General features: G+C 34.2%; 2 protein-coding genes across 3 annotated transcripts in view; both read right to left on the bottom strand.

The window, feature by feature from the left end:
* The window catches only part of Ide (Insulin degrading metalloproteinase), a 42,473-nt gene extending 39,758 nt beyond the window's left edge, over positions 1-2,715 (bottom strand). Inside the window, exon 1 of one of the 2 annotated variants that reach the window (XM_088264121.1) lies at positions 2,521-2,715. In XM_088264121.1, the coding sequence (XP_088120247.1) occupies positions 2,521-2,600 (80 nt within the window). In that variant the 5' untranslated portion in view covers positions 2,601-2,715. Of the gene's footprint in view, positions 1-1,045; positions 1,150-2,520 lie in introns of those variants that run through there. The other variant, XM_088264122.1, reaches the window with a different exon arrangement.
* A 2,454-nt stretch (positions 2,716-5,169) lies between these two features.
* LOC148306963 (uncharacterized) lies at positions 5,170-12,395 on the bottom strand. Its single transcript, XM_088264130.1, has 9 exons — positions 12,269-12,395; positions 10,753-10,957; positions 9,645-9,836; positions 7,666-7,726; positions 6,868-6,933; positions 6,312-6,374; positions 5,810-5,869; positions 5,486-5,548; positions 5,170-5,399 (listed from the first exon to the last, which is right to left on the bottom strand). Exons 1-9 carry the CDS (start codon positions 12,283-12,285, stop codon positions 5,200-5,202), a joined length of 927 nt encoding a protein of 308 aa, XP_088120256.1. The 5' UTR covers positions 12,286-12,395; the 3' UTR covers positions 5,170-5,199.
* Between the last annotated feature and the right edge of the window lie 747 nt (positions 12,396-13,142).

The following is a 13,142-nucleotide window of genomic DNA, read 5'->3' as shown; positions in this document are numbered from 1 at the left end:
AAACAAATCTTTATCTGTGGTCTCAATCTTGTGGATTGGTCTGCAGCAACAAATGACACCTCCTTCCCCATTCCGGTCTATTATGTGCCAGCCTCTTCAGCTTCTCATACAATGAACAGCTCATGTCCTCATATAAGTTGCAAAGATATTGGCGGCGTTGGCGTCCTTTGGCATTTTTTCCCTCTATTATTTATTTCTTTAAACTTCATGTACAGAAATGAAAAAAGTACAATGGCGGGTTTATTGCTAAAAAGCAATACCTTCCAACAAATCAAAAACAGACTAGTGATATTGGTCAAAACGTTTGATACCATACATAGCTGTTTGCAATCAAAGGGTAGGTAGTACTTGACATAAAAAAAAAACATAAATTACAAATTCATGATAATAAGGAAGGCAAAGGAAAAAGGGAGTTTAGGGAAGGAGGTAGAGGGAAAAACTAAGGGAGGAGGTTAGTTGGACAGTTAGGGATCTAATGGTAGATAGTAATGTCTCAGACGTTTCTTAAAACTTATTAGAGGAGGTGCATTATTAGGTGCAGGAAACTCTACTGTCTCAACACGTGATCGATCCATCTGACGCGTCCCTTCAAGATAATCGCAAGTAAATGCGAGTCCAACAAACAAAAGATATTTGACTTTGTATTTGTTTAACCCTCGATTGGTACATTAACCCTCGATTGGTAAGTGCAGGACTGATCCCCTTGCCTGAGTGAGATAAATGATCAAGTTAACTTTACACTCATTTGATGCAGTGTCGTATCCACCATCGGGGGCAGTTGGGAGTCAAATTGAAAACATAAAAAACATACAATATATTGGTAGCAACGTCATCTTGTATATTTATAGAAGTCCTCCTGAAAGGGGTTTTTTCCATAATTTAAATGTTATTTGGTAAGGTATGCTGCCCCTTCAATAAAGACACAGTTTCACTTTCGGGAGTTTTACCTTCTGTTTATAAAATTATAATGTAATTATATACGAAAAGGTAATAATTAACGAAAATGACATATGTACGAAAATAGTAATATTACGAAAAGTCCCACCGGAGCACCCAGTACGTCCCGTCTTAGAAGTTGCGTTCAAAGACCAAAGACTGCCGAAGACTAACTAATCAAAGACTAAAGACTAACTAATTTGTATAAAGACCGCCAACTCCGCCCAAAATCAAAGGCTGGATGCGACGTAGTTCCCGGCTGGGCGTGACTTCGCCGCGGCCGTAAGTCGAATCCAACCTTGTTTTGAAATCACTTTAAATTTGTGATTTTAAAACAAAGTTACATTTATTATAATAACAATGTACCAATCGCAAATTGTTTGGCATTGACATGGTCGTAAATTTTGATTCACAATATTTTGTGGGTAAACTAGCAGAATGCATTAAGTTATACAAATGTGCTCCGAGATAGTGGAGAGTAAAGTAGAGTAAAGTTATTCGTATGAAATTATTATTTATTCACTGTAAAAAAAAATAGTGTATGGGTACACAAAGTATAAGCTAAGAACCTAGTCTGTCAAATGAGACAACAAAATCAAAAAAGAAAACATTTTCAAATTCGTATACTTCAGATGAAAAATATCAGAAAATACAATTTAACAGCAGGGGAGAGTGAGAACCTACCTCATTCCAAAGCGGGTACTCGAGCTGAAGGTTACGTAAACTACTTCTCTCACACAAACTAAAATTTTAAATCAAAAGCAAAGTCGTCCGCTCTTTTAAAAAAATATATGTAACGATTTCCAAACAAGCATATTACAGATAAAATTCTAACAAAAAATATCGCTATAATCGATGCTGTATGGGTAGGCACGTATGATTATTTTTTCAAGTTTGATACCTGTCTATTTCTATAAATGGTGTCTATTGCCATTTTTCAAACAGGTTATCTCGTGTTTTTCGTTTACTCATTACTTTTGTACGTTTCTGAATTTTGACGTTTCGCCGAAGTCTGTTTCCCAGACCGCGGATCAAGTACAGCGATCGCAGCACTCTCAAACGGCATATCTATCATTGTCATACATAACTGAACTATAAAATCGCATCTGGATCCCAAAAATATTATTGATTTGACAGATATGACTTTTTGCACAAATTTTCTAGTTTCAATCACAAAAAACAGAATTCTGCGCAACAAAATCACTTTGCTGTAAAATGAACATCTAAAACATCTTAGCCTAAAATTTTGCAGATTTTTTGTTCTTTAAAATATTACAGATTATTGGAAAGACTACAATAACCTGCGAAAGAAAATTTGCGTAGAATTGTCCCATGTTGGCTACAAACGGGCAGAAACATCCTCTCTCTGACAAATATATAAATAAAAAAAGACTAATTGTATGATACAGAAATGCACTAAATGTCAAAATCGTATCGAGTATCTAGACAAGTATGACTAAAATGTCGCGATCTTGTTTGATGAATCATTTTAAATCTTATCGTAATAAGCTGATAACAAATCCCCAGGACTTTTCTATGAAAATAAAAATAAAAAATCAATATATAACCATAAAATGTACTCACTGAAGTAAGACACTGCGAAAACCGGGAGTGAATCCAAATGCGCCGAACACAATCACTGAACGCGAACGTAAATAATGCATTAAATGTAAATAAATAAAATCAAACTGACAATTACGTCAAATATCAATAAAATCCCTGATAACGCGATACCAAATTTGTTTAAATCGCGGAGGAAGCTCAAAAACAAAGATGATTAATAAGTCAACCTAGAAATAGCAGGTAGTTGACTCCTCCGAAAACCGGCGGCTGAAAATATTTTCGTTTCTTCATTTATTTTTCAAGTCAAGTGCTATTTCTATTCAAATTATTATTATTATTTGATTACATACAATAATACAAATGTTGTGAAATAGATATTTCATTAATAATATTAATTTATTTTATAGTATATCCATGGCTGCTCACACCTTAAACGCAACATTCATAAAAAGGATTCAGATATTTACTACTGATTTCTTAGCTCCGCCCATTCTCCGTTTTATTTATACCCTTTTTATGTATTCGTCACTCGATCTATCGGCCCCACACAAGCATATTATTATTAACTTACCATCACACCGCGTAAGCAGAGAGAATAGAATGCCACACCAATCTGTCTTTGCAAGCAAACTTTATCTTTTTCACATTCATGCATCTCCTCATACATACCTGCCGATTATTTCGACTTTTTACCTGACCATTTTCAGTAATATGTATTTGATCATGCAAAGTCAAGCACATTGTTCTTCCCTATTTACATCAATATTATAAATTTATAATTCGGACAGCAAACTTACCTACCTATTTACTAACAAATTATTAGTTTTGTCCATTATATTTAAATATAAAAGGTCGTCTATTTTTTATTGGACTCTCTAAAATTTAACATTATTGTCTATTGTTGGCGGTAGTTTACGAAAAAAAAGTAGTTATTTACGATATTTCGTGAATCTTATTGTGAACGGGTAAAACTAAACGATTTATTTTATTATTATTTTTTATTGTTTTAGTTTATTTGAATATTAAGTAAATTTACCTTCCTTTTTTACATTTATTTGAAGAACAATTAAAGACATATTTGCTTTTTTTTTGCAGAGACCCACCAAGCCACCTTGTGTGTCTTGTCGGTGGAGTTCTTGTTACATACATTTTTATTGTTTTTAACCCAATGTACACACAAAAAAAGAGAGAAAAAATTAAGAATATAAACTTTTCTACAATTTTCATAAAATTAACTCTCGATCATTTACCCATTCCTTTATTTTGCCATTGTTCCATATTTTATTTTGACCTCTAACATCCGTCGGCAACAAATTAAAAATGTTCGGAACGATATATTGCAGTGTTGGACTCCCATATTTATTGTTTTAATTCTTGGGACTTTGAAACCTTCCTTGTGTGTAAATCGTGTATCATCACTAGAAGATTTTAATATTTTTGTCTACTTTGTTGTTCAACGATGATACTCATCCACAATATTCCATGTACCTACCGGAAGTAACTTTAAATGACCCGAATATGTGTGAAATTAATTCTACAAACTTTTTGTTGACATTTTAAACAAGAACTCTCAAAATATTGACACTATTTGGTCGATATTAAAATACTGACACTATATTAATATTTCAAATATTTGAAATAGGTCAGGAGGTGAATATTGTTTGCAAAGATAGATTGGTGCGGCATTATATGCTCTCTGCCTACCCCTGCGGAGAAGCAGGGTGATGTTTGGTTAGTTAGTTAACATAAATTTAGTATTGCGTAATTTGATTACCATTTTACATTATTAAAACAATACAAGGTGTTGAAATGAAAGAGCACTACCTAACTAACCATCATGCTGCTTTACGCAGGGGTAGGCAGAGAGAATGCTAACCATTCTATCTTTCCTAAGCTTTTTCACCTCTTCCACATTCATGCATCTCCTTGTCCACTGATTTCCAACTCTTGGCCTGACCATGGGATTTTTTTCCATCATCCATCCCGGAAAGTCAGAAGTGTATTATACAGGTTTAAAGAGTCGAGAATTTCAAGTACTTGGGAGTGTATGTAACTAAAATGGCAGACTTCTGGAAAACTGGAACTGGGAGTGCGCTTAGGACTCGCAGGGTCCGCATTTAATAGTATGAAGGCTGTCTGGAGATCGGATTTATACTCGGTGAAGACCAAATGCCGCCTATACAATGCCTGCATTGCTCCTGTTCTCTTATACGGCCGTGAAACATGGCACCTTACAAGGGCCCAGAGCAGCTTTGAGAATAGGTGTCTGTGAAGAATTTTAGGCGTATGGTGGTTTTACTTTGTAAGAAATGAAGAGATAAGGTGTAGGTCGTAGTAAATCTTGGTCACAACTGTCGTTAAGAAAAGGCGATTCAGTTAGCTTGGCCATGTACTCCGCATGCCTCCCAAGAGCTTTAATCAAGCTTGCCACTTTTACAATGCATCAGGTTCGCGCCGCCCAGGACGACCACTGCTGACAATTCGTTGGCAGTTCTCGTGACTTTGGGACGCGGATCTGATTTTGGGAGGATGCAAGGGAGTTGGCAGCCAACAGAAAAGCCTGGAGACATTTCGTGGACTATGTATGCTCCACACAGGGACCAGATATGATTTAAGTAAGTAAGTATATTTTATTCTTCATGTACCAAAGTAATAACAAAGAGAAAAAAAAACAATATAAATATTTATTATACAGGTACATTAAAATTTCAATAGTGGATATGTGATGTCAGAATATCTAAATGGGTTTCCTTTCTTTAGCAGCAGGGAACGTTCCTTTAATGCAATCTCTTTTTTTAATAATCTCAAACGTTCCAATTCCCATTTCAGTCTAAGTCTCTCATTTTCCGCTCTGATGCGTAATATTTCCTGGTAACATTCTTTGTGTCTGGTTTTAGCGCCTATAAAAGATAATCAAATTTAAATTAAAAAAAGGACTATGGAGCAAAATGTGCCATTACATACAATATTTTAAAAACATTATAACCTTTATGTTTATTTCTTTCTTTTACGCTTTTCTTCTGCTTTTCTTTAGGTAAATAGTCTTCATCTGAAAAGAAAAAATACATATTCCAACCCTATTGGCAAACATCTGAATAAAAACTGAGACCCTTTATCAACAGTCATGAATGTAGCAAGGTTCTTTCAACAGTTTTTTTTAATGTAAATTTTACTTGGTAAATACCACTATTTTTTTACAGCGCTGAAGTCCCGGCTTACAAGTAAATGTTGTGAAAAGGGGACTTACCCTTTCTCGGTAATTTGTTATGCAAAATGTCGTAAAAATATTACGAATGACATTGATTATTACCTGAAATATTATTACTAGAGTCGTGGGAGCAGTAGTCTTCCAAATTTGTGCATAAAACATCTGCAAATATAAGATAAAATAAAATGGTAAATGCGTAAAAGTGTGACGGATTAAGCTAACATTTAGAATATATTTTCACTCGTGAAAGCGGAGTAGAAATTTTAGAGATACTGTGCTCAATGTACAAAAAACACAAATTTGCTAAGACTTTTAATGATATATCAACTAAAAATATATTTTTAATGATATGAGCAAGTTATTGATGTAAAAATATATAGTTATGTATTAGCTTATGAGTTGCAATTACTGACTAGTTTAAGTGATCACTTTATTAAGTGATTACATTTACATTTATATTTCAAGAGTCTGTGAAGTATTTTACTTTATATCAATATGTTTGAGTACTCTACTCTACTGTACTCTTTGCAAGAATGGTCAATAAATTATGAGTCAGAATTTACACTGCAGATTCATAATTTCACATCACATTGTACATACTCACATTTTTCTTCAGATTTTCTTTTAGGCCGGCGAAATTTCACTGTTACTGGTGATCTGGAATTATCTACAATAAAATCAAGATTAAATAAATATCATACAATAGGTTATATTTGTTTTGTTTACAGCTTTTACTTGGTAAATAAATACCACTATTTATTAAAATCTCATTTCGAACCCTTATCCACACCCCAATGGTGCATAGGGCATTGCAACATATAAACGCAGTGTTATCTTGATCGTTAACACACAAAGGAAAGGTGATCAGCCCTCCGCTTCAGGTACCAGTCCAGGGTAATATAGAATAAATATTAGAGTGAAAAAATCATTTATATTTATTAGACCCCCCTCTGGGAATCGACCCGGGACCCCCAGAAGGGTAGCCGAGCGCGCTGACCATTACACTACTGAGGCGGAAAATTAAAATCTATTGTGATACAAATTTTGATGCGTTCAAAGCCATTTTTAAACACCGTATGTGAAACATGGTCTCAATTTGAGAGTTGTGTACTTTGGGCTATAACAAACATAAAAATACAAATAAAAATAGTGTTTAATACCTTTTTTATGTATTTTGAGATTCTCGTGTGAGTTTTCCTGTTTTATAATTGGGACATAAGTGTGATCTGGAAAATAAACCAATTTTATATCCATCACGAAAAAGCAATTAAGTCCACATAAAGCTGATAATTCACATAATTAAAAAAAAGTTAACACACAGCTAAATTATAATATTTGGTTTTTTCATCAACCCCGACCCTAATTATACTCAGCCAGTCTGCCGCCCGACCCTCAGTATACTAATCACAAGTAATCGCAAACCCAATTCCCAACTGTACAATGTTTTTTGACGTCTCTCGCGCTCTACCAAAAGTTAGCAAGTAGAGTGCTTATAAGCATCTCCCGCTCTCTACTAACAGCAAGGAAAAGACGCTTTTAAGCATTTGCCGCAAACAATGTGTAAATAAACATTATTTTGTGAAATACCTACCCAAGCCTTTAGAGTGGGATTTGAAATTTCCATAAAACATTATTTCACCTGATAACTGGATAATCATTCAAGCGATGTGATTTATACTTTTTTGTAATCTTTCTAATAATACAAGGAAATACTTTGGTTAGTTAAAATGTAACCATGTTTTAAAATCACTAAAAATATTTTATTAAAACTTTATTATAATGTCTATCAGTTTCGAAGCTAACCGCTTCTTTATCAAGACTGATTAATTAATTTAATAAAGTTAGTGCTTCAAATATAAATAATAATAATTTAGTTTTTTTTTTTTAAATTTCGGAATAATTGTCACCAAAATTTGAATACTCTATGGTGTTATTTTATTTAAATAATTTATTTTTACCTTGCAAATCATCTTCTGGGACGTCCACACACTCAAAATCTGTGCCAGTGTTTTGTGCGTCCTAAAATGTTAGAAAACAAACAATAGGTACTTAAATGTCATATCGATAAGAAATAACTGCTGGAAAATATATATATATATATATATATATATATATATATATATATATATATATATATATATATAGATATATATATATATATATATATATATATATATATTTTCATAGAACACAGGACTTCGCCATAATAATGTGCAGGTGAAGGAGTTTTCAACCAACAGTTCAAGGTTTTTTTTTTTATATTTTATTTTTAATTTTTAAAAGGAATAACCCGCAAAGCGTCTTTTTTTAGATGCTCGTCTGCAGGTAGGATAGTAAAGACAGGAAAGGTAAATGTGAAAAATACATCACAAACACCCAGAAGCATCGAAAATAAATCTTTCTTGAATATCATTTTGCAATTGGCGAGAATCGAACCCGCGATGCCAGTTTTGCAGTCGAGTGTTTACCCAACTACGCCACGGCGCCTGTCATATTGACGCATATATTATTAAATTTATGTACAAAAATCCATTTCTATAATAAAATTATATAAAATCATACATAAAACCCTTACCATAACTTATTTGTAATTATTAGTATAATACTCAATTTAATGCTTAAATTTACTCAATTTAAATTCTGTTTTTTACCAATTTTTCTTGGTAAATATCACTATTTTTTTAAATCTCTTGTGACATGTGTTTCGATGCATTCCACATTGTTTTCAAATACCGTATGTTAAGCTAAGTCAAAATTTTAGATTTGTGTCCTTGGGACTTGAATATGGTGTTTGAAAATGATACGGAATGCATCGCAACATGTGTCTCAATAGCTTTGACATGTCGCTTACTCCTTTCAAGAACGTCATAAATCAAAAATCGTCAATTTTAAGTTGTGCATGTTTTCGGAATGCCCAGAAAATGTACAATATCCCAGCAAAAGTGGCATATTTTTAACTTAATATTTACCTGCTACAGGGCAGAAAGTGTTGTTTTTGCATTTTGAAGAAAAGGTATTGTTTAATTATTTTTTGATATATACTAAATATTTTTCAAATGGAGAAAAAACCTTCAGGTTTTACCCAAAAAGATCTGTTGCACAGTAAAAAGTTCAATAAGTGGCTTGATATTTATTTTTGATACATTGTATTATATTTTTCAACTTTAAAAACGTTCTCCTGGAAAATCAAGTTTTTTGTTTTATGACGTTCTTGAAAGGAGTGAGCGATGTGTTGTCTGAAGAAATAGTGGTATTTACCAAGTAAAACTCAAATTGACATTGATAGATTCAATTAATGAAATCAAATTCGGTTTGTCAGAAAAAAATATATGAAATCATGGTTTTCAACCCCTGCCTTATTGTGTATATAAAATAAAATTTTGTCTAGCCTCACACTAGCCAGGTGTCAATAACGCTGAAACCAGGTCACTGGTCATATAAAATATAATGTAGAAAAAACTACATACAAATAAAGTTGTTATTTTATTATCTAAAATATTGAGATAAATGGATTTATAATATTCAAATAGTGTCTGACAAACATGCCTAGGACTGTATGTGTTTTATTTAAGTACACATTACATTGTCCGCCTCCGTAGTGTAATGGTCAGCACGCTCGGCTACCGTTCTGAAGGTCCCGGGTTCGATTCCTAGGGGGGGGTCAAATAAATATTGATTCAATATTACCCTGGACTGGTAACTGAAGCAGAGGGCTTATCACCTTTTCTTCATGTATTTACTATCGTTAATACATGAAGGAAAGGTGATAAGCCTTCTGCTTCAGGTACCAGTCCAGGGTAATATTGAATCCATATTTATTTGCGTTATCACACATATATATGTTATCACACTGCGTCAATACGATGCAGTGCCCTATGCACCATCGGGGTGCGGACAAGGGTTTGAAGAAGAAAAGGACATATTATATGGTAGCTACCTCCATAACATAAGTGTTGTTTTCATCAATGTTGAGTGCTGCACTGTCCCCAATACTAACGGTATCATCTATGAAAGGCAAAAGCCGAATTTCCAGATCATTGAGTGCCGTATTGGGAGTGCCATCATCATCCTTGTTTTGTAAAATATTCAAGTACTTTTTTCTTATTGAGCATTTCCAATCTATCCAGCACTGGAAAAGACATTCAAAAAATTATCTTACCACCCAAATGATGAAAAAAACATATTTCTTTTTTCTTAAAGAGAAATATTTGTGTTTTTATTATTTACACACAAAAAAGTGCTTAAAGTGTCAGAAATGAAGATTCTAAGAAGCATATCAGGCAAGAGTCTCCGAGATAGAATAAGAAACGCCAGGATCAGGGAAATATGCGAGATCGAAGGTGTCGTTAGGTGGGGAAGGGAACGAAGGAGACAATGGTATGCGCGTTGGTTGGACGATATTACTTTTTAGCAATAAGCCTGCCAATATACTTATTACTTTTCTATACATGAAGTTTAAATAAATAAATGAATAAATAAATGTAATACAGTGAAACCTCTATCTATCGTTCCTCGAATAATCGTTTTCCCCGGCGTGTAGTTTATTTCTTCTACCCCAAATTAATTTCATACACAAATAGATCGCATCGATCGTTTCTATCCACCATGTTACCGCATTCATCATTTGAATTATGCTACATATTTGACATAATTTGTCTGTTTTTTTTTTACATTCTTTTAAATTTTCTCGATTTTGTTACATTTGACGACAATATTCCTAAGTATGGGATACAGACTATCGAAAGCTTGTGTGACGGATACAGCAGAAGAGGTCTGAAAATCTTTGGGTTCTGTTCAACTTCGTATTTTTTTTGTTGAATAAATATATTTATTAACATCTAAAATTTGTATTCTTACAATTTCAACCTACCAATGGTTATGCTGATTGGGAGGACAGTATTTTTACTCGATCGTATGTCCTTGTGTATTGACTTCTTTATCCCGCATTCATAGTTTATTTCACTAGGTCCCTTTAAAAATGATAGATATAGGTTTCACTGTATAAGCTAACTGAAGAAATAAAAATAAAAATAATCGATACTGACTCTGCTCCATTTGAACGGTGTTTTGGTGACTCCAGACAGCATGCTGTTGAGCTGAAGAGCAAGCTTCTCCCAGTCCTGGACGCAGCGGATCTTACTTCTCCCAGAACTTAGTCTACTAACCATGTGTGGTCGCTCCTCTATGTAATTCAACATGGCTTCAAATTGGGCACGGGACGCGCGCTTAAAATTTTTACTGTAATTTAATCTGTAAATTTTTAAATTAATATTAAAATAAAAAATGATCAAGGAAACACTTGTTTTTATACCACTTGAGTTTTTTAATGCCTGCATTGCTCCTGTTCTCTTATACGGCTGTGAAACATGGCACCTTACAAGGCCCCAGAGCAGCCGTGTACTAAGCTTTGAGAATAGGTGTCTGCGGAGAATTTTAGGCGTGTGGTGGTTTGACTTTGTGAGGAATGAAGAGATAAGGCATAGGATGCAGTAAATCTTGGTCACAACTGTCGTCAAGAAAAGGCGATTCAGTTGGCTTGGCCATGTACTCCGCACGCCTCCTGAGAGCCGCCATCAAGCTACCCTCTTTTACAAGGCATCAGGTTCGCGCCGCCCAGGACGACCACTGCTGACAATTCGTCGGCAGTTCTCCTCAGAACTTCGGGACGCGGATCTTACTTGGGAGGATGCAAGGGAGTTGGCAGCCGACAGAAAAGCCTGGAGACAGTTTGTGGACTCCATATGCTCAACGTAGGGACCGGATATGGTTTAATAAGTTTCGGAAGCTAAACTTCCGTTGTCAGGTCTGAATAATAACTAAAATATAAAATAAAAAATGTAAAAATAAAGAAGGATGAAAGTAGACAGAATGCAGTCGAAATGCGATCTCTCAGAAGAATGTGCGACAAAACGATGTATGATAGATGTGCGAATAGTGAAATAAGGAAGGAATGCAAAGCTGAGATAAGCATTATCGATAAAATTAAGAAAGGTGTGTTGAGATGGTTTGGACATGTGGAACGAATGAGTGACGAAAGAACGGTAAAACAAATTTATGAGGCGAATGTTAGTGGGAAAAGAAGCAGAGGAAGACCGAGAAAAACATGGCACGATCAGGTATGCCAAATACTTGAAAGTGGTCAGGTTAGGAGTCGTAACAATCGGCGGATATGTATGAGGAGATGCATGAACGTGGAAGAGGCGAAGAATGTTTGCAAGGACAGAGTGGTGTGGCGCTCTATTCTCTCTGCCTACTCCTGCGGGGAAGCGGCGTGATGGTTAGTTAGTTAGTTAGTTAAAAATAAAAAATCAGTAATCTACTTATGATACTGGTCAGTATTTGATAATGTCTTAATAGGACGAAACGCGTTACATGTCATATATGTAAATAAAGTAGAATTCAATCCAATAACCGTGTTTAATTTTGGATATATTACCCAAGAATTCAATATGGAATTCAAGCATTTGTCTTCAGTTACAATAAATAACTTATGAAGTGTTTTTATTTTTATGTTTTGTTTGAATTAAATATACGGTTTGGTAAATAAAACGTTGTACTTACAAAGCATCTTCAGCCATCCTTTAATAAATAAATAAAGAAACCTTATCAATATTTTGCTGTAGAATTCAAGTTTGTATTATTATTGCACGTTTCCCGGTGTCATTTTTGACAACTTCAAGCAGAGATTATATTTACCAAAGACTAATTGTACAGTGGAACCTCTCATAACGAGTAATTCGCATAACGAACAAAAAAAACTGAAAAAGTTACTCCCTTGACGAGAGATGTTTCGATAACGAGTTACAAAGGGTAAGTCCCATTTTCACGACATCGACTTATGAACCGGGACTTCTGCGTCGGGACTCGAGGTGGATAACATCGATATTGAAGAGCTTGTGAAAGAAAATAGTCAAGCTGACCACGGAAGAGCTTATAAAGTTGCACAGTTCCGTGTTTCACAGCAAGAAATTATAAAGGAGAGCTTGTTAATGGAGGAAGAGGAAGTAGCAGAGCAATAATCTTCTAGCACAATAAAAGAAATGCTGTAGGTATGAGAAACTGTTGTATCACACATAAAGAAGCATGACTCTAATAAGGAGGTGGCTATTCGTGCTACAAATTTACTTAATTCTAATGCTGTGACACATTTTCGCCAAATTTTGAAGCGTCGGCAAAAACACATATCTATGGACAGTTTTCTAGTTAAAAAGAATTAATTTTTTGTCACAAATTCATATTCATATTTGCGTTTTTTTTCAAATCTAAATTGTATTCCAAGTTGTTATACTACTTAACAATTTATAAGTAATTTTATTTTAATAAACTTTAATAAAAAACAATGAATATTATTTTGTCATGGAACGCATTATCGTATTTTACTTTGATTTCAATTAAAAATGTTTCGCTTAACGAGTAAGATGCTGGAACGAATTAT

This window comes from Brachycentrus maculatus, unplaced genomic scaffold (assembly GCF_059751285.1).
Source record: "Brachycentrus maculatus isolate JH-2025_06_01 unplaced genomic scaffold, ASM5975128v1 h1tg000216l, whole genome shotgun sequence".
Lineage (NCBI taxonomy): Eukaryota > Metazoa > Arthropoda > Insecta > Trichoptera > Brachycentridae > Brachycentrus > Brachycentrus maculatus.
This window is presented reverse-complemented; position numbering and strand designations above follow the sequence as displayed.